This window comes from Mauremys reevesii, linkage group 23 (genome assembly GCF_016161935.1).
Source record: "Mauremys reevesii isolate NIE-2019 linkage group 23, ASM1616193v1, whole genome shotgun sequence".
NCBI classification, from domain to species: Eukaryota; Metazoa; Chordata; order Testudines; family Geoemydidae; genus Mauremys; species Mauremys reevesii.
This window is the reverse complement of record NC_052645.1, coordinates 22,481,556-22,503,584: the sequence shown is the minus strand read 5'-3', so window position 1 is coordinate 22,503,584 and position 22,029 is coordinate 22,481,556. Positions and strand designations below refer to the sequence as shown.

Below are 22,029 nucleotides of genomic sequence, written 5' to 3'. Positions count from 1 at the left end.
CTCTGTATAATGCTGCACAGAGCTCTCCCAGATATGGGTAGAGCTAAGCTGACTGTGACTACGTATTTTGCCTATTTTTTTAGATGCATTGGAACAGATATGTACATGATGTCCTAAGTATAAAACTGCCTGGCAATCCAGAAATGGTCAGTGTTAACCCTTTACACACTCTGTCCCAAGCCCACGCCTTCAAGCATAGCTGTACTCTGGACCAATAGCTCCATCTCAGCCAAGACAATGAGATTTTGTGTATGAATCCTGAGCCGTGACAGCTTCATGGCACCAGAGACCCAGGGGCCCGTCTGATAAAGGAGGTTTCATTATTCTGTTCAGATGTCTCACAGCCATTGCTATTACACTGTGATAAAGTGCCCTCCTCCAGCAGGTGCAAATCCTTCCTAGAGTAAGTTAGTGGGAGCAGACACAGTTTTACAGCAAGGCTGACGATTTAAAATGATAGACCATCATAAACATAGTTTATTACACCAATATGGAGGTTTTCACACACTCCAGTTTTTGCAGAGTAGGAGCTCTGGCTATTCAGCTTCACTGATTTCACAAATTAAACAGAGTCGCCATCCCATGTGTTGCCTCAGAGAGCAGGGTTATTTTTATTCAATCTAATATAGCTTGTAGGTCAACTCAAGCTCCCTCTTGGCAGGAGAGAGTTAGGATTGTACAGCAGTAGTGGGGGAGAATCACTGTCCTCAGCAAAACACAAGGAAGATGAAAACCTGTATTGCAGCTAACCCCACGAATGAGCCACCCACCCAATGGACTGTGCTCCCAGGAGACTGACTGGAAACTCAAGAAGTTGGGACAACAGTCTTCCTGTGTAAACCTACTTTATCGGCCTTCCAGTAGGAATATTGCAGCACTTTTCTCTCAAGGTGGGTTGTCATTAGATGGTTTGAGCTCCTGGGCCCGGCTCTCCCCAAACGGAATTCCTGCAGCTGCCACTGGAGCCAACCTCCTAGTGACCAGGGGAGCTGAGCCCTGTGGTGCATTAGGTGAATAGGGTTCTGTGAGTACAGAGCACACCTGAACTCTGCCTTGGCTGACCAGATTGATGCTAATATACGGTTACAGGAGTTGTGGAGGGATGAGAATCCCTGGCAATCCTTAGGGGTCTGATGACTGAAGTCTTGCTTCATGCGTTCCTAAAATTCTTGCATGTCATAGTTAGAAACTTGAGTGTCACTCTTCTCTCTGGATTTTTCTCTTTCACCTTTCAATGTCTCAGACGTCTGCCTGTAGATTCCTTATGTATCGGGGTCAGAAGGAAGCTCTTGTTCAAGCACACATCTTGAAGACACTGGTGTATAAACTTTCTCCTCAGGAGGCTGCCCAACATGTTAAGGGGCTTGATTATCATCATTGAGAGACTAAGAGTCAGTTTATTCTATTGGATTCCACTAGTCTCCTGCTAACAATGTTCGTTCAAGCTCTCTTGCTCTGGAGATGAGGGCATCTGTTTCCTGGCCTCCGAAGGAGTGCGATTCTACGAGAGGGAATGCCAAGCCAATAAGTTAGCAAGTATTCAACAACTCTGCTGCTCAATTAAATGTAGGAGTTGGTGCCATAGCAACTGTAACACTATGGCGTAGCCGTCTCTGTGCTGAGCTGGTCAGAGACTTTGAGGCCAGAAGGGACCCAAGATCATTTAGTCTGACCTCATGCATGGCTCAGGCCACCAGTACCACCCAGCGCCCACAAGCTAAACTCAACAACCAAAATTAGGCCAAATTATCACAGCCCACAGGAGACTAGACTGTTACATGCCACAGGCAGAGAATAGGAGGGACTGAGGTGCACCAGAGCCCGAGACTTGTGCAATTAGCAGGGAATTGATTAAGTGAGAGATACCTGGATAATCCTGGCAAGTGACCCTCACCCCATGCTGCAGAGGAAAGAATAAAAAAAACAAAAACCCAGATCACAACCAATCTGACCTGGGGAAAACTCCTTCTGGAGCAATCCGTTAGACCCTGAGCGTGTGAGCAAGAACCAGCCAGGCAAGCACCTGAGAGAGAATGCTCGCCTGCCCACCTGTCCGGTGTTCTACCTCCAGCCAGGGCCATCTCTGAAGAAGAAGAACAAAAAGCTTGGCGCAGAATACATTTTGGGGTGTGTGTGGTTGGGGGGAATCCCTTCCTGACCCTTGCAGGTAACCAGCTAAGTCCTGAAGCATGAGATTTTACGAACACGAGGCATGAACCAGAAGAGTCCCCGAGGACAGCTGAGCCCTGCTCTCCCCACAGTCACAAGCAACCCTGCCATCAGGGCCGGATTAACGCAGGGGCTTTAGGGTCTGCAGCCCAGGGCCTCAGGCTAAGACGTGAACTATCAGGTTCTAAGTGCTGGGGAAGATGCTGCTTGTGTGTAGGTTCTGCGAAGTACATAACACAGCCAAAGTGTGGGGTGGAATTGGTCTAGAGTTCTCGCATGCTGCGTGCTTTACCTGGCAAACTAGGTAAAGTAGGTTGGTCAGAAATACCTGGAGCTCTTGAGGAACCCAGCTGGCCAGTCCCTCGAACAACCAGCTTGAAGATACCGTTAGAGTCCCCTTTATAAAATTACCTGCTGGATGTGCTGCACCCTGGGATACATGAATTAGCTAGCAGAGCATGCTGAACGACACTGCCATCAACTGGTATACAGAGAGCATTCAGTCTTCAGCAGACCGTTCTGAGGGCCCGTTGCCCTGTGGGGAGGCCAGGAAGAAGGAATGAATATGGATACTTCTAACCTTCCGCTCTGCCAAACATGTGCAGTCAGTGCTCCCCACGGGGCTCAGTTACTAAGGCAGGTAATCGTGGTAGCGCAGGCCCCTGTGCTGCACTGGAATCCTTGCACGCTGACAGGCCATAATAAACTCTCCTGAAAATGAGAAATCCAAGAATTCAGCATCTAACCATTTATAAATCACGTGATTTTTCCAAAACGTCCCTTTGTGTTTTTTCAAATATTACAACACTGGACATCTCCGTCTCACTAGGTTTATGTTCTATGACAAGCTAAATGTTCTCTGAAAGAAAGCAGAGATTTTCTGCACCTTGGGGTATTCTGTAGCCCATGGACGAGTGGGAAGAGTGGAGCTGCAGCCTAATGCGAGGGGAAGGATGGGCAGGCTAGAGCATGTGGGATGCTGGCTTCTGGGACTCCCACCCTGTCTCTTTGTGTCAGTGCCTATGGGACAGTATTAAGAACAGGGATGCATCTGGGTGAAAGGTAGATTGTATTGTTTGAGAGGGGAAAGAGGGTCAGAGGGCAGCTAAAGCAACAGTGTGGGATGCTGGGGTCTGAGAAAGCTCCCACTTGTTCCTGTCCCGAGCCCCAGGGCTCCTAATGACACGGAGTTGTGGTGTGTAAGAGAAGATGGAGCCAAGAAGCACAGAGGACTGTACCCAGAGGGGCCCCACAGATATTTCTGGGACTTAAATTTACTGTACTTGTTACTCCACTGCAGCTCTGAAGGCTGATTTGCATGTGCCTGCTTTCTTAGCTGCTGTGCAGTGGTAGTGCTAAAGCGAGATCTGAAATCTCAATACTTTCCTGTCAGGTTGTGGTGCTGGCAAGGTGCAAATGAGTGCTTTGCTGTGCTTTGAGAAACATGCTTTATTGCCACTGCACCAGGAAACAATATTTGAACATCTCATTACCTTTTAAGGCCTCTCTTTTATGTGTTTTTATTCTGTTATCCAGATGTGCGTATATTTGCTTAATTTCTCTATTAAGCTTCAGTAGCAGAAACATCTGTCTCTTTGGTCTTTGGAGATGGTCTGTCCCAGGGGATCTCTCTTCAAAATGGCAGCATGAGTGGATTTTATAAATATAATTTAAAAGGGCAAATAATTAATTTTGTAAAATATTGATTGCTCCTTTGAGAGCTCCCAAATACAATCATGGCATTCTGTTACCTGATATCAGATCTGATCAATCAGTGGGTTCCTTGGAGAGGGGATTACATATTCCATTACATTTCAGTTACAATACAGCCAAATGGACTGCATACAAATTTGCCTAGCAGGTACGATGGTGTGTTACAAATATGGAACTCAGCAGCATTGCTTTTTGGTTGAAGCATGCGGTGGAGGAAGGAGAGAATCTAGCTTCTGTTCCTGGCTCTAGAACAAACACGATGTGCCTAGGAGAAGTCTCTTCCCATCGTCGGCTGAGCATGACACCCACTGAGGTCTGACACACTCAGGTTTATTAATTCAGACCTTTGTTTGAACAGAAGCATGCCTTGGGATTGCGATTACTATTAAAGTAATGAATGACATATATACACAAAAAGACAATGGCCAGCTATTTTCTCCTGGGGCATCAATGGGGCACAATGGGTTTCTCCTACAAAGCTCTGACTGTCTCTGATAATCTATCCTGTATTATATGCATCCAAATTGCTTATTAATTAGTTCTCTTCCAATAACCGTTAAGTATCATGAATATTGCATATCTTATGTAACTCATACAGTACATGTGTAAACTTGAATTGGCATAACTTCTGTTTATCTTTGCTATTTTCCTGTTGTTATTTCTCTTCTCTAATTGCTTTATTGCCATTGATCATGCAAATTTGGCCAGGTCACTTTGACCCTTTACTCTGTGTAGGGACTTTTTACCTGTTTTTCTCTAATTGTATCTCGGCAGTACGTTTTGCGTATCTGTTGTTCCAATAACTCCCTTCAGTTTATGTAATATCTGTGGTCAAAACATCCCCTTTGTCCTGTGCAGCCTCTGCTGTAAGCAAGTTTGCTGACTAAGACGCTCGCTAAGAATACACTCGGGTCAAACAAAGCTGAAGCCAGCCAGTCAGTACAAACATCACCTCGGTCTGTCCAAAAATACTCATCAGACACAACGTATAGCACTTCTCACAACCTTCTTTGCCTCTGTTTCTTCATCTGTAAGGTGAGGACAATGTGCTCCTCCCAGGGATGATGTCTGGCTTCATTCATTACTGCTTGTAGAGTGCTTTTGAGGTCTTTAGTAGAAAGGTGCTAGAGGACAATGAGTTGTTAGTGTAAATTGTGTAACGTTCCGCATTATTGACTGTTTTCCTTGTTAGCCCCTGTGTCTGTCAAACTTCGTTGCAATTAAATCCAAAGCAGCCCAGAGTAACACGGTTGAGGCAGGGAAGGAGACCCGGTGGGGCTTCCTCTTCATCCTCCACCCACCTCTCTCCACACCCATTTTACTTCTAATACTATAAGACTCTCTTATGGGCATGTAATGAAGCTGCTGGCTGGGTCGTTTGTGGGGCATGAACCCAAGATCTGTGGATTTAAAAGCATGAGCAGGTACTGCCTGAGCTCCAGGTCTGTGTCTATTAGCTGGAGGTAACAGGAGCCTCGTACCTGCCCATGTCTAACCACGAGAGGGACACCTGCAGCCAAAATGTGTTAACATGGGTTATGTGCAGATGAAATCTAGATCTTTTGTCTAATACTCCCCCTGGAATTGTGGGTACGGTGAGATAGCTAGAGTATGTCCTGCCGACATTTTTAACCACAGAGAGGGCAGAAGAGTGTCTAAAAAAGTGATGTGAAAACTGAGTACTCCTCCTTCCCCCCACCTCCCCGAATCAGAAACCCCTGAGCCTAGAGGAAGAAACTGGCTGCCAGTGACTTGCTCTTGCGGTCTGTTTTTTAAATTGTCGTTCTTTTGTTGAGGGTTTTTAGTCATCGCTCTAGATTTTCAAATAATGAATGCCCCATCACTGGGCTATTTGGTGATTATGTAAATAGTCCCACGAGTGTGGTTAATAATAATTCCTCTAAACTCAGTCGTGATGTGGAAGTATAGGTGCTTCATTTGAACATTCACAGTGCGAAATGAAAGCTGCAGACCATGAAATGCAGGGAGGGAGGTTATTTGCGAGAAGTACTGGCTTTGTCAGAATTTGTTGCTGTAAATAATTTCAGCATCGCTGTAATCCGCTCTCCTATAATGTAGGAAAAGAGCATTAGCTGAACTGTGCCCAGTGGATGGTGGCCAATTTGATTGGGCTTTGGAGTAAAATGTAGGGTCTGCAGTGTAACCAACACCCCTCTGCAAATGAATGATTCCAGGCTGGAGAGAGCCAAGGTTTGTTTTCAGTTCACTCTGAACTTCACTTCATTCACGTTATGGTTTTTTAAAGTATTGCTCGCTGTGCTGTCCAGAAACAGCCCTTTCTCTCAATTTGCTGCTCAGATACTGAGAAGCCTAATGCCGCTAAGGACTGTTGGTGGTGATCAGCGGAATTTATGAAGTGGTACAATATGGTGGGTCTGGCAGGGGGCATAGCAAATGGCCAAATCAGCAGTAATATCATTTGATGGAAGAACTAGCATCTGCTAGGAATGCACAGCAGAGGCTGGCAATTTAACTAAACTTGTTGGGGGGGGGGGGAATTCTGCATGTGAATTAAAACTTCTTTGATTCTATGGAAACCGAAGGTAGAGATGAGACTAGTTATTCTCTGCTGTTGAGAGGCAAGCAGGTTATGGGTTGTGTTTTGTCTGAATCTCCGCCCCCCCCCCCCCCATCCTCAGGTTGGCTTGGGAATCCCTTATTCTCTGGGGAAAACTTTATACCAAGCTCACAGTCTGCAAAATCATGAGTAAGTCTACGTTTTAGTCACGGGTATTTCACGGGCGGTAAACCGGTCCATGACTTTTACTATATACCCCTAACTAAAACTTGGGCTGGGGGACCACAGATGCTTGGGGGGGTGTGTGTGCTGGGGGTGCTTGGGGGGGGAGGGGTTGGCCCACGATCCCCACTGGTGCTGGGAGGGGGGAAGGGTTGATGGGGCTGGCAGGCTACCTACCCGGCCCCAACCGGCATGCCCCTGTAGCAACTAGGGGGAGGGGTCGCCGGGGGGGCTCCGCGTGCTGCTCCCGCTACAAGCGCCAACTCCGCGGCTCCCATTGGCTGGGAACCGCAGCCAATGGGAGCTACAGAGGTGGTGCCTGCGGGCACGGGCAGGGCATGGAGCCGCCTGGGCCGCTCTGTCTAGGGGCTTCAGGGACATGCCGGTGGGAGCCAGGGAGCCCCTCCCAGGTAAGCGCCGCCACACACCCCAACCACCTGCCCCAGCCCTGAGCACCCTCCCACACACCCAAACTGCTGCTGCTGGAGCCAGCACCGGCTGCTGCGGAAGTCACGCAGGTCATGGAATCCATGACCTCCATGACAGACACGCAGCCTTACTCATGAGGGAATCAGTCATTTAATTTTTTTTTTAATTATTGTCCATTAACTGAATAAACCAGCTACTCTCTGTTTGTCTGTGACTGAAGTTATAGCCACAAATTCCTGAGAGCTAGCAGTTATCCGTAATATCTTCATTGTATCGGTTTAAATGTTTGACAGTCTTTATATTCCAAAGTGGATATTAAAAATGAACATTTTTATTATTATTGGTGATAGTTTCTTCCAATAAAAGGCCCATGTGCAACACTTACACCAGTGAAATGTTTATCACTGTGATAAAAATACAGATGGTTCCAGCCTACTATTTTTGGCATGGGCCTGTGGAGATGAGCCTTTATATCCTGTTAGTTTTAGAGAGAATCCCACTACAGAGAGATGGTGTTTTTATGACTTTCGGAGGGGTGAGTGAATTTGATCCTGCCTCTCTTGGGGTACGCTGCCAAGATACTTGGTTCATTTCTACACTAGAATCAATGAATGACTTGGTAATGCCCCGACAAGGAAATTACAGCTACTGAGAGTAGAAAAGACCTGTTGGGTCATCTTGACCATTCCAGGATCTGTCCCTGCTGGGGACCTGTGAGGTTTGGCCATTACATATGGGAATCAAAATGGGCGTTTATATTTAGTGTAAATGATATCTAGTGTCTCAGGCCTGGTGGTGGCAACAGTGCATTTGGAAAGGGCAGCACCGCTTTCCAAAGTGTTGGAAACTGACCTCGCCCAATCCCTTTTGAGTAACTTGGATCAGAAAATGGGGGAATTTCCAGCAATTCTGCCGTTGTAAAGGTTTTGATGTTTGTAAAGTGGAACACTGCTTTGCTCCAAGGAGCCGGGTGAGCTAACCTGACCTAATCTCGAGCATTAAAGTCAATTTCAATGTGGTATTTAATGTCAAGTGGTTGTCATGGGATTAGTACTGAAAATCACTTATTCTAATGTCATGGTATTTCTAGACCAGACTTACACACGTGAGTCATGTCCCTTTGCTGATATTTTGATTGTAGTATGAAGAGCTGTGTTGCAAGACACTACTCAGAGCCCAGTGCTTAGCTGTCTTTAGCTAGCTAAAGATTTTTCTACTAGTACCATCGCCGTGGTATCTGAGCATTTTAATCCTCTGGGATGAAGGCTGTGCTACACTGAAGTTAGTGGGGGGTTTTGCCATGACCCTCCGTGACACCAGCATTTCATCACTCAGGTGCAATTGTGCGCTATAATGTGTATCCTGGAATTCTTGCCACTGTAAAATAGACGTCGCTCATAGATCCAATCCCAGTGTAGCTGGGTCGGTCTGCCGAAGCTGTGCGAGGTGGCTCTACCACAGCTGGTTAGTCAGCGGTACACAGGGAAGTTTTAGAAATGAGATTAAAGACTCCACATTAGCAGCAGTAAGTTATTGAATTTAACAGTTCTCAATTCACTTACACGTTTGTAACAAAATATTGGATGGTCTGTTTTCCCCCCTCTTTCTCACTCCACCTGCCCCATTTCAGGGCTCTGTGGTTACCCTGAGATAGGTGCTGAGCTTCCAGACCCCCAAAGCAGCATGTTCTCTGGCAGTTTTGCTGCTGTTGTTGGCACAGTAGAAGTGGGCAAATGCAGAACCTGGAACTCTGCTCTCAGCTGGTCAGGGAAGGCAAAATGGCCTTTTAAATAGTTTGCAGATGTGACAGTTGTCATCATTACGATTCTAGTGTCAGCTGGTGACAAACTGGGATTTTAAGCTGTTTCAGGGTTTCCTTTAGAGCAGGGCAGTGTCACTCCTGTGAAACTGCTCAGTGGGGTGTATGTCTGAGGCACGCTGTGCCCTTTTAAAAGTGCGAAGTGATCTGAATACTGTCTCCAAATGGTCGAGCCAGTTCAGAGGCTGGATGTTCAGTGTAGTTCGTCAGGGTGGCTGAGATGGGTAGGAGTTCTATAAATTCACTTTTTAACACCTCTGTCTCCCATGCAGTTGTTTTGCTGGATTCTAAGGAGTCCCAGGCCGAATTGGGCTGGACGTCGCACCCATCGAATGGGGTAAGTGAAAACATATGCAGATAAGTTTTGTCACTGTAATACAGCTCCAGCATCTCACCCGTCCCACCCCTGGGCAGCCTGGTGAACTCTGCTTTAGAGCAATGGTGTGCGTCCAGCAGTACTTGCCACTTACACGTGTCACGAAACTCTCCTGATTCTGCATGGTGAGTCCAGGCTGTCTGGATTTATGGGAATGGCTTCGTGGCTTGAGCGAACTAGCTTCAGCAGCTGAGTAATGCCACCTGTGGAAGTGCATTTGCTGGTGCTCTCCCTTCAAGGAGATGAAGACGGAACTCTTGATCCCGATGATCTCCTCAGGGGTGTCAAATGCTCTATACTGTGGAGGGCCTTTGCTTTTGGCCATTGCTTGTCTAGATCGGTATCTGCCTTCAGCCACTAAACAGTGTTAGAATGATGGGTAGACAAAATTCTGCTTAAAATCCAGATCCCAGAGGTGAGCTGAGAAGCAGCGACATGTCTCTGTGATGTGAACAGCAGGCTTGACAAGCTGACACAATGCTGCCTTGACGTGAACGGTGATGTTTGTCAATCCCAGACAGCCGGGGAGAGGAGCTGAGTGAGTGTATTGATTATGTCAGAGGAACACTGCAAATTGAGCATAGCTCATGACAATGCGCTTTGCATTCTTGTACTAAGAAAAGGAACTCAAGTCAATTAAAGCTTTTCTCTCTAGTTCACTCTCCAGGCCGGTTGCCTTAGGGGATTCACTCTGTTCCCTGATGAGCAAAAAGGGCAGGATCTCTGACCCCAGACTCCTGCATGATTTGTAGTTTGTTTAAGTGATGGCTGCGTTGCCGCCTCTGTCTGTAGCTGTGCCCACTTTCACCTGAAAGGGCAAATCAGGGAAATCAGATGTTTCCTGCTACTCTTAACTCCCTCTTCAGAAGTGACACTGCAGGTTTGGAGCTTGGCTCAGGGGTCAGCTGGACTGGAGCCTGTGGGTGGCTGGGAAGGAACTCCATGAGGGGATTTCTTTGGTTATCTCACTACAAACTCTGCCACCTGTGGAAGGACTTGCTGTGAGCAGCCCTCAGATCACTTCCTTCTCAGGGCTGATGGTCTAATCACCATCTCATCGTTCAACACTTCCCTGGCTGCTGCAGGGAAATGCCACTTCACTTACACTTGGGGTGAGCTTGTTCCTTGAGAACATCAATGTCCTTGGCCTGCTTTCAGGCCGGAGATTGTCCCTGTTGGGTTCATCCCCAGCCATCTCTAGCTTCTTTTGATATTTGGCAGTGTGAGCTGCTTCTGGGTGACAGGGCAAATACTCCCTGTCCAGGAGGGTAAAGCCATGAGAGACAGCCGGCCTTGGGGACTTTGCCCCTCATTCTGACCTGAGCTGCTCAGCATTGCTGGAGTCATTCTTGGCAGGGAGGGTGGAGTCCTTCCTTCTCCTGCCCACCAAATGACAGGCGAGGAGAAGTTGGTCTGACACTTCCTCTCTCCTTACTCTCCTTTCCCCCCTGCCCCCCACCGGTACTCTCTAATTAGGAGGGTAGTTTCCCCACTGCTGCTGTGCTATACTAAAATACAGCTTATGGCCTAAAGCGAGTGGAGTTGCAGAGAGACTGACAGTCACCACCTTTCGAACAGTTCAGTAGGTGCTTGGAGAGAAGAGGTCAGTCAAATGGGATTGGAAACTGGCCCTGATAATACACTTAACTATGACATTAGTCGCTAATACAGCGAAAGCCGTCCCTGGCCCTGCGGGAGCGGACTGGGGGGTAGTGCACCTTGCCTCTAGCTTTGCAGACAAGACTTTTCTGGCTTTTAGAAATTTGATCTTGTTTTAGACATTAAATCCTGTGTCCATCCTCTGTTACTGGCTGTGTTTCTCCCTCCTAAATATTTAGAAACTGGAAAACACTGCAGAGTGGCTGTGTTGGGATTTGTGTATTCTGTGGGCTTCCGTTTTTTTAATATCTGTTATAATGATGCATAGGTTAAGGGGTTTTTAGTGGCTGTATTTATAATCTCAGTACGAAGGGGGTTTTACCTGGAAGACTGGTTCTCACTAAATAGCAGTTATCAAGACGTGTGTGCTCTTTTTATAGTGGGAAGAAATCAGTGGAGTAGATGAAAACTACAAGCCGATTCGTACCTACCAGGTCTGCAACGTCATGGAGTCGAATCAAAACAACTGGCTGCAGACAGGCTGGATTGCCAGGCGCAGTGGCCAAAGAATCTTCATTGAGCTGAAATTCACCCTGAGGGATTGTAACAGCATCCCTGGAGTGGTTGGCACATGCAAGGAGACCTTCAACCTCTACTATGTTGAGTCAGATTCTGATCTGGGCCGCAGCATCCTTGAGAACAAGCATACAAAAATTGACACCATTGCTGCCGACGAGAGCTTCACCCAGGGGGACTTGGGCGAGCGCAAAATGAAGCTGAACACAGAGCTGAGGGAGATTGGGCACCTGAGCAAGAGAGGCTTCCACCTGGGCTTCCAGGACGTGGGTGCTTGCGTGGCTCTGGTTTCCGTGCGGGTTTATTACAAAAAGTGCCTCTCCACGGTGCAGAACTTGGCAGTGTTTCCAGACACTGTGGCAGAAGCAGCATTTGCAACCCTGGTGGAAGTTAAGGGCACCTGCGTCAATCATTCTGAAGTAGACCTGGATAGTCCTCCCAGGATGCACTGCAGTGCGGAGGGGGAGTGGCTAGTCCCCATTGGGAAATGTACATGTAGTGCTGGCTTTGAAGAGAAGGATGATGGGTGTGAAGGTAAAAATGGCCATTCGTGCTCTATTTCAATTTCAGGCCCCAATCAGTCCATCTCATTGTTATACTGTGTCCAGCACCCTGGTATCAGAGCACAATGTAAACTATTGGAATTGCATTTTGTCAATCTTGTGTTGTGGGTTTTCTTTTTTTTTAGTTCATTCTGATTTACTAATCCAATAACCAGAGCTTTATTTGGGGACCAGGGAATAAGGTCTATTGGTTTTTGTGGTGGTGGTTGTACTGTGCCGACTGATTCAGCAGCATCTTTGACTAAACAGACATGCCAAAGGCTCAGAATAGCTTCAGGTATTTTCCATAACTTTGTACGTGCCATAAAATGACTCTAGAACATTAATATCCCCATTGTCGTGCTTAACGCTCAACTTAATAATTCAGTGACTTTACAGCTTGCAAGGTTACATTTAATGACAGCTGTAAAAATGGGTATAACCCCTACGTAACTAGTGTCACTTTAATGAATCTGATGCTGAAATTCATGTCAGTTTCTCTCTTTTAAAATGATGGTAAGAGAAACTCGGAATTACCAAGGGGCTGAGTGAGCCGGGGGGCTGGTGCTGTCCTTGGAATCAGTGTTTGGAAACACTTCTGGAATGGAAGAGGATTGTCTTGTTAACGTCTTTTTCTTAGTTCTTGTTCAATACCGAATCTCAGCCCAGCATTGTAGCAAATGCTTCTGTAAATCAAGTTTAAAATGTCAAAGTAACTAAGATGCATCTGTTCAAACAATTTCAAGGGCAGGATGCTTTGAGTGGTGTTATCTGTGCAAATACTAGGAAGTTCTTGTGTACCCTTTTGTCACAGACCTAGTCAAGTGTCCCCTCTTGGGCACTGTCCAGATTGCTGTGAGGGGAACCAATTGCCGGATCCTGAGTGCTTGAGGCCTCACAAGTTCATGCACTGCCCTTAGTCTGGGGTCCCAGCATGCAGCTCCTCTGTGTAGCAACCCCTCTTGAGAGCTGGGGCCTCCGTGTCCAACAGTCCAGCCCCTGTGATCAGTGCCGACTCCCCCTCCCACTGTACTCCCCCATAGCTTAAACACACCTTCTTCCAGAACTCCGTCTGTGTGAGCATGCTGGTCCCACAGGTTAACATTTCGAGGGCCTGAGATAGGTGTAATACAGTGCACATACGGCCTTTGCACAGGAATCTAACATGATTGCTCTTAATCATACAAAAAATACACGGATCTAGACAAAAATAATAAACTTTTCATGCATTTGCCTTAGTTTCCTCCCTACTCCAGAGCATTCTTTGGGCTGGGGTCAGTCTTCCCTGCGGGCCTCCAGGGTCCTTCTACAGCTGGTTTGTCTTCCCAATCATGGCACCTCTCTCTCTCTTCCTCTGTCTCTTTCTGTCCAGGTCAGCTTGCTTTGACTTTGGTTGGTCCCACCAGCTAAACTATGGATGGGACAAGTAAGCCATCTGAGCAAAGTTTGAAGGAACTGGTTATATTTAGTTTGGAAAAGAGGCGATTGAGGGGGAACATGATAGCAGTCTTCAGCTACTTGAAAGGCTGCCATGAAAAGTTGTTGTCTTGCCACAGAGGGCAGGACAAGAGGCAATGGGCTCAAACAACAGCATGGCAGATTTAGATTAAATCTCAGGAAAAACTTCCTACCTGTAAAACCAGTAGGACAATGAACAGATGCCTCGGGAAGTGGTGGAAGCTCCTTCGCTGGAGGTTTTTTCAAAAGGAGGCTGGCTAGCATCTGTCTTGGATAAATTTGACACGACAAATCCTGTATTGTGGCTGGGGGTTAGACTAGATGACCCTTGTGGTCCCATCTAACCCTGTGATTCTATGATTCTAAAACCAAGGTTATCTCGGTGACTATCAGGGTAACTTTATTTTTAAGATTGCAGTGGCTCTGTAGCTATTGCCAAAATGCAGACTGGGTGAAACCACTGCTACACTCTGCTTCTGGAAGGCCATGCAGGGCTGCAGAAAACTCACTCAATGAAGAGGCAAGAGGAGAAAGGACGTAAATATGTCCTAAAGTGTTAACGTTTCTCTGTGGTAGAAATGCACTCGCGTGTTAGCAGAGTGAGCTCTGCCTAAGGATAACCGTTCAGTTGTCAAATGAATATAGGATGACCAGGGGGCAAGTGTGAAAAATCGGGACAGGGGGTGGCGGGTAATAGGCGGGTATATAAGAAAAAGCCCCCAATATCGGGACACTCCCTATAAAATCGGGACATCTGGTCACTCTAAATGAATACTTGGCGCCATGCAAAGCTTAAATTCCCTTTACAGGATGCAGTGTGCCGGCTGTCTAACTCTGCTCCCTCCTCCCCCGGAAGGCGGGAAAGCCTTTAATGGTGCTCTTGGTAGTACTGATTCACTTAATGCCCTCTTTAAGGAGACCATAATAAAACTATTGAATTGAAATCTTGGTATTGTTCATTGCTTCAGTGCTTGCGTGGCAGCTTGCCATGCTCTTCCCATCTGTTTGGAGTGGGGAATTTACATAGCGAGTCCCAGAAGGCTCTTGCTAATGTTTCAGGTTTCTCCGTGTTGAGTTTAAATAATTCATATTCTCTTAAGAAAAATATTTGAAGTAATTTAATGGACATAATTAAGTTTTGTTTTTTTCCCATTCACAGAAAGCAGGTCATTAGTCACTCTCTGTGGAGCTGCGTCTGATGTCTGGTCAAATATCAAAATAATTTTGAAAAGTGGAATTTTCTTTAAACCTTTTGCATTAGCATAGTGCTAAGTGAATAATGTTAAAGATTTATGATGAAAGCATCCAAGGCCGCAGGAATTCTTCGACAAGGACAAAAAAATTAGCTTCACTTGAAGGCAAACAACAATGGCTTTTTGTGGATGTTAAAATTGACTGGCTGTGCAGCAAATCTGACTCCAGTGCTTTGCTCCCAAGATCTGTTCTGAGAAGGGCCCTACTCCAGGTTAAAGTTTTCCAGGGCCTCCTTCCCAGTGAAACTGTGACTCTGATCTCTGACAGCAGTGCTTTTGCCTACCAGTGAGGGAGAGACTCCAGTGGAGGCTCAGGGAACTTCAGGGATGGCAAACAAGTGAGGGAGAAGCAATTCCAGCCCATGTGATTGCCGGCCAGCTCAAGCAGGCGTGCTCCTGGGGAGCAGCAGCTCTGACATGAAATAGTGGGAGCTGCTTGGACCTGCAGCAAAAGTCCTTTCCCAGTATATCAGGATGGTTGCAAGCCACCGTGCTGATGTGTGGGCTGTGTGAAGGCCGGCATCTAGGGGAGAGTGTGTGCAGTGCTGTCTCTCACACACTGAGCTGGTCTGCCAGAGCATTTGCCATGATCTTTTCTCTCCCCCAAGGAGAGGGCATCATGCAACCCTGCTGGGCTATTCTGCTCCTCTGTCTGTTGAACATCTCCCCCCGCCCTTTCCCTCTGGGGCCATGTCTGGAACATATGGCTTGACTGATTTGCGATGAGTTGCTTTGAGGCTCCATTTGTCTGTGGGTGTCACTGCCTGATTTGGTGCGGGGGCTGTGAGCAGGGCCCTTACTCCATGAGGTGACAGGTACAGAATCCTAATCTTAATGGGCTTCTCTTGTTCATTCTTTGTTGGCAGCCTGAAGTACCTGTTCTTTTGTTCAAGGACAGTTCCCAGTTAAACTGGGATACGCCCGGGGCAGACCATTTGTCTGTATAATGGGGGCCTGGCAGTTAGGAGGCCCTGCTCTTTGCCAGGCCTTTCCTCATGTTACACTTCAGAGCTCTCTGGCCTCTGTCTGTTTGTCCTTGGAGACCTTCTTTGACATCCTTCTGGCTGCACCTCGTGTTTGGAATTTGCTGGGAAGAAGTAGCACGTGCAGGACCAGCAGTCACCTGGCATCACGTCTGCAGTGAGCTACCCAGGGCTGGTAACTCTCTGAACGGGGGTGTGTGTGTGTGGGTGTGTGTGTGCCAAGCACGAGAGGGAGAACTGCACCCGCAGTAAGATACTGCAGGATCCAGCAGACTGGCCAGCTGTAATGGTGACCTGCCTGGGGGCTCGGCAGTATGAGGATGCCAGGCCACGAGAGCACTTCAGGCAGGAGGCAATAACTGCGCCTGAAATATGGCTGCCGAGGGCCCAGTTCTGTGTGCTTGCTTGGCACCAGGCAGTGGGTTATAGAGGTGGCAGTGAGCTGGGTCAGAGCCGGCGCTGCCCCATGGAGAGGTCAGCAGGAGTCAAGCAGCTTCTTGCGGCCTCCCAGCTGCTCTTCCCACGAGAGCTGCCAGTCGCTATGGACGGAGCTATACGGTGATAAAAAGCCATGGTGTGCCAGACCAAGTCCAGCCCTGCTGGGAACAGTGGCAGCCCGACTGGCCTGGCATTGCACCTACTAATGCAAGCTTGGATCTGGCCCATGTCTTGTTTTAAAACATGTGGAAACAAGAGACCTTGCAGCAGGGCTGTGGCTCAGACAGAGCAATGAAATTATTGGAGCAGCACTGCTGGAGTTACCATCTTCTCAGGATTCAGCCTTAAAGGGGAGTGCTGAGCAAAGCAGTGTCTGTCTGATCCCCATCCCCAGCCTCTGCTGCTCTCCCCCTACATAAGCCAGGCCCTAATGTTTCTTCTGATTACTCCCTTTTCCAAATGCTTCCTGCCTGCCCCGGTTCTGACGCTGTTCCAGAGAGTGCACCTACACTGTGCCTTGCAGGGAGAGTGCAGAATTAGGAAATGATAAAGTAACTAAACCTGGATGCATCTGAAAGTGTGTGTTGCCCTTTGCAGATGAAAACACAGGGCTGAGTCTTTCTCCCTTACTAGTGGCACTGGCCCTGCTCTGGACTGGCCTTTAAAAATGAGCCCTCAAAGACAAGACACAAGCTGGCTCCTGAGTTAACTCTAGACCCAGGTAGCTGCCAAGCCAGGAGCCTTTCCCAAGAAATCAATTTTTCATTTGAAAAATCTGCCCCATTCTCCAGCTCACAGTAAAAGCGAAGAGCGGAGTCTAGTGTTTTAGATTTGTAATAGGCTGGGTGCACAGAGCCCACAGACAGGTGTGTTTGATTAACTCTAAATAGGAAGAAAAAATAAATTAAATGGCAACCTCTAAACCTGAGCTACACTGACCCTGTTTGCAAGCATGATACACTACATCCAGATCAGAGTCCTGTGAACCAAATGAGCACTGGGGTCTGTAGGGAGTGTATCAAGCCTTTTGGTCAGTTTTATTTCCAGCCTTGCTGATCAGTACCTCTTTAGTTGGGCGCTACGAGATTGGGCGTTAAAGCTGGCATCTCTGGCAAAGCAGAAGGGATGGGGATCAACACAATGAGAGTTGGATAAAATAAGTAGGGCGGAGTCATGGACTTTGAGTGAGTGGGGAGGATGCAGAGCTTAAACTTGATGTGGTGGAGAAGGAAGCTCTTTTAAGACATGCTTTTCTCAGTGGGGACTAAATGGATTTCTGTGTCTCCTTGAATTTGCAAGGCTGGGCTCTAATTAGATTGTAACTCTCTAGTATTCTAGTACTGAAGTCATCATTGTGCTGAGGGAACATTAATGTTTTAGCACAGTAATCAGCAGAGATTAAAAAACGGACTAATAGTATTTCTATCATGCTCTGATCACTGCTGCAATAAATCCAAATCTTTTTGCTGTTCATCTTTCTATACAGCTCCTTTCATCCTAAAGGATCCCAAGGCAGGTGACAAACATTGTATGTGTTCTCATATCACTTCACCAGTCACTGAAATGCAGCTACCTCTAGTGTAGAATGAGGTAGCTGTTGACTATCTTCTCAAATAAGATGAGGTTCTGTCACTAAATACATTTGAAACACTCTTCTTGTTTAGTGTATGTCTGAAGCCAGATGCTGCTCTGTGCTTATCTTGATTTTGAAATCTAGCTCCAGTGATCACATAGTGAGTGAATTAAAAGTCTTATTACACTGCAGCTGATCAGACCTGTCCACTCCTGCCTTTTTCCTGACAGGCTCCTCAGCAGCCGTGTCCTTTTACCCTTAATATCATGAGACACATGCATTGGCCCCCTTCGTATAATTTACTTTCCAGTGTATGCAACATCTTCTGTGTAACTGAAGCCCTAACACAGAGACTGTGCCTGACATTTGTTGTAAAGTTGTCTCTGCTTCGTCTTCTCCATCCTTCTCCTCTTTGTATCTGCAAGGAGAATTTCAACAAAGCCCAAGGTTAATATTTACCAGCCAGATTTGTTGCAAATGAGACAACTTTCACCAGAGGGTGAATTAATATGATGAAGACCAGTTTCCAAAAATAGCTGTCAGCCACTTTTCTTTGACAGAAACGTAAATTCACACTCTAGCTAAGTTTTCTTTTCAATTTATTTCTGCCCAGTTTTGACAGCCCTGCTGGGAGCTGGCTGCGTGTTAGTATTCTGCTGGGCTTGCAGCAGGCACTGGAGAAATAGCCTCTTTGTATGTAGTTCTTACTTCACCTCTATCACCTGCCAGTCAGCATCTTTTTCCCCCAGGAGGCTATGATCTAATTAGCAGGCAATTCCACAGGCTTTAGGACACCTTCCTCGTGGGGATAATGGCACGGAAACCAATTTTGGGAGGGATGTGGAATCTCTACTGCTTTGTCAGGATTTTAAAAATCCTGTTAAAAAGGTGGATTTAGTGCAGGTGTAAAGGGTCAGCTTGACAGCTTGGGATGGTCTCTTGTTGCATAACCATGCTCAGAAGTGTCCTCTGTTTGTCAGAAGCTGGGAATGGGCAACGGGATGGATCACTTGATAAATTGGCCTGTTCTGTTCGTTCCCTCTGGGGTACCTGGCTTTGGACACTGTCAGAAGCCAGGATACTGGGCTAGATGGACCTTTGGTCTGACCCAGTATGGCCGTTCTTGTGTGCAGAACAGGTACAGGCACAGGAGTGGTACTGCATGCTCCTAACTCCTTGATCTGCCTCAGGGTTAACCTGGCAGGACTGATATCCGCAGAGTTCAGCCTTGTCTTGTATTTGCTGTGTTATAGGAGCCAGCGAGATGACGAAGGGACAATCCACATTACAAGCCACCACTATAAAGAAGCTGCCTGTGAGCAGTGGATCAGTCTGGAAAGTGTGTGTGTGTGTGAGAGTGAGTGAGTGATAGATAGAATGTGCCTGGATGTGAACCATTGCCGAAGGGTTAAATTATCTATAAATGCAGCAATGCTGCTTTCTCCAAGTGCCCACCTCATTAACCCTCTTTCCCCTTCTCTATCCTTAGTACACTGAAAGCAACACTTAAACTGGGAGTGGTCCCCATTAACACTGTGCCTTGCTGCCCCTATCGTTCACTTCTTCCTCCTGATGCCAGGGAGTTGGATTTAGTCATTCCTGGTCCCAGGTCACTAGGTCTTTTCCTTAAGAGGTGCTGACAAGAACTCAAATTAAATCAAATACTCAGGTGACGTTAATTAGAGAGAGAGAGTCTTGACACTAAGACCCAGCCTACCCTTAGAAAGCATGGCCATGACACAGACCATCAGTGTGCATTAATGATGGGAAGAGCACACCCTTGGACATGAATATGGAAATGGCTTTAATATTAACATAACAGAAGCAGGGTGTGTGCTAATTGACTGTCTTGCACTCTGCACACTGAGTTGGAAATGTGGATTTTGCTGCTGGACACCTGAAACTGTGCTAAATTTTAACCAAACTTTCCAACAGCTTTCCACTAGTGGAACATCATTGGGTTTAGCCCAGTGCTCAGGAACACCACGACTGAGATGGCAATTAGAAATGGACATGCGCGCTTAAGAACATCAGGGCACCATCCCAGAGCGGTGATGGGCTAATATTATATTTTCATAAGGGAATTTGCACTATATTTTGTATCACTTCTTACAGAATACACCCTTACATAGACCATCAGAGTTGGAAGGTACCTCAGGAGGTATCTAGTCCAACCCCCTGCTCAAAGCAGGACCAATCCCCAGGCAGATTTTCACCCCAGATCCCTAAATGGCCCCCTCAAGGACTGAGCTCACAACCCTGGGTTTAGGGGGCCAATGCTCAAACCACTGCACTATCCCTCCTCCAATTTCCTAGGCTTGGAGACCTTTGTGCTTCAAAGGGCTTTTAGGGAGGCGGGGCTCAGCTCATGAGCTGCCAACCTGTTCATGGGAGAGATTCCTCTGATTTCTCCTTTATTTGTTTAACATATTGAATGAATTACTGTGGTAACTGCAGCCAGGCTTACTACAAAGGAGCAGGCTCTGGAGACACATTCTGTCAAACGCTTGATGGTCATGAGTTCTGTCCTGGGCTTATCATAGTTAATGCAGAGGAGGAAAATGTACATAAACGCTCTGTTTTGCTGCTGAGGGACATGCGTGTCCCACAAGTCATACTGGCAACTTACTGGCCGCATCAGCTCATTATCTAAATTGTTGTTGGGTAACCGATGTGAAGCACATTCTCTTCCCAAGTTGCTGATTGGATTTTTGAGCAGCAAGTCAGACTTGACACAGCACAGAGCACTGGAGATGTTAATTCACTGTGTGAGTAATTGCAGATGTTGATTACTCACTAATAAATCTACAGCAACTAATGGCCCAAATCTCTACTGACCCATGAACTTGGGCTGGGACAAAAACCTCTTGCATACGGATTTTTTTCACTTCTCCGGTAAGACATGTTCACTGTATTTGGGGGGCAGGGGAGTCTCGTGGTTCCCCCCATTCTCTATTGGCCATTGACACCCCCCACTGGTGATGGAGATTCTGCCCTCTACAGGGATTGGTCAGTGGTAAGATAAGCATGTTCAGTGATAGTGGGTCTCACCCTTTCACTAGTGTGCAGTGTGGGGTGGAGCATAAGTAACCACACTTGTTTAAGGGAGATATTCAGGTAACTAACCTAATCCCAGTTTGAAAGGTGCCCTTATAATTGAGGCCATGCAAGTCTGGGCAGGAGTAGGGGCAGCTTTAGTTTTCTTTGTTACACTCTGCTCAGGTTGTGTACACGACTGTCAATAGGCACGTTGTAGTACCTGCTGGGCTGTAATCCTGTAAAATAAGCCATCCAAGGCTCTTGTGTTCCCATTACCACTCACTGAAAAGTGGCTGCAACAGCAGGACTCTGCTTGACCACTCATCTCCTTTAGAAGAGCGAACGACTCGTTCTGCTGATGGTTCGCTTTCCAAATCCACATCACCTTCCCGCCCTGGAGAAGAGCCATGTAAGTGTCTAGTGCTCTGTTGATCCCTGAAGCTAACGGTTTGCCCTATTGTCTTTCAAGTGTGTGCTGAGGTGGCCTTGCCTACATACAGTGTTCTCTTCCCACAGCCCCCTGTTAAGTTAGATTAACAAAGTCCTACAGGAAATTCTAATAACCCAGTAATGGACAAAATGAGTGACGGGACAGCTGAGCAAAACTTCCTGCAGAGCTGAACATTTGCTGCCAGGCTTGGGACTGCTGTGCTCAAACTGCTACAAATGTCACACTGCTCACTTGGTTTGAGTCCCCATAGAAAGGTCACCTAGCCCCAAACTCTCCCCCTTCCTCCACTCAGACACATGGGTCAGCCGCTCTTCTGTGTCCACACTCGAATTGTAAATGTGACGCTTCTCCCAATTGTCCCTTCTGAGAAACATTCCAACTAGTTCAAAAGGAGCCCAAGGAGGAGGGAAGGGAATGTGGTGGAGCTAGTGGGGTTGCTGATACAGAACTTTCACCAGTTGTGTAGATTTTTGCAGTACACACAAGTTTTTCCTAAATTCTGTAGATGGGAAATGAAAGCTGTGCCCCGGGTAGGGGGAGGATTCTGGCCAGTCACATCACTCTCTCTTGCATTCCTATCAGCTTGGAGCTGCTTGGCATGTTTGTCTATGTGGGAACTGATGTATTGGCCAGAGTCTGTGGGACTGAAGGTAAAGTCATTAGCTGTTCAGGAGCTAGGAGGCTGCTTTTCCAGCTGAGACGCTCCCAGCAATGCTGCTGGGTGCTCTGGGGAAGGGATTAGCAAACGGGATAATTAACAACCCGCAGATATGGTGTGCGCCTTTGGAAGGTTTCCTCACTGGCTGAAACGGGCCCTGTATTTTGCAATGTGTTTTTAATTAGTAACAGT

General features: G+C 47.0%; 1 protein-coding gene across 5 annotated transcripts in view; it reads left to right on the top strand.

The window, feature by feature from the left end:
* Nucleotides 1-22,029, top strand: part of EPHA10 (EPH receptor A10) — a 98,071-nt gene that overhangs the window by 6,899 nt on the left and 69,143 nt on the right. For all 5 annotated transcript variants that reach the window (XR_005590786.1, XM_039511460.1, XM_039511461.1 and 2 more), the window contains exons 2-3: nucleotides 9,164-9,228; nucleotides 11,307-11,976. Coding sequence is in view for 4 of the 5 variants with exons in the window: in XM_039511460.1 (XP_039367394.1) it covers nucleotides 9,164-9,228; nucleotides 11,307-11,976 (735 nt within the window). In the remaining variant the exon portion in view is untranslated. The remainder of the gene's footprint in view (nucleotides 1-9,163; nucleotides 9,229-11,306; nucleotides 11,977-22,029) is intronic.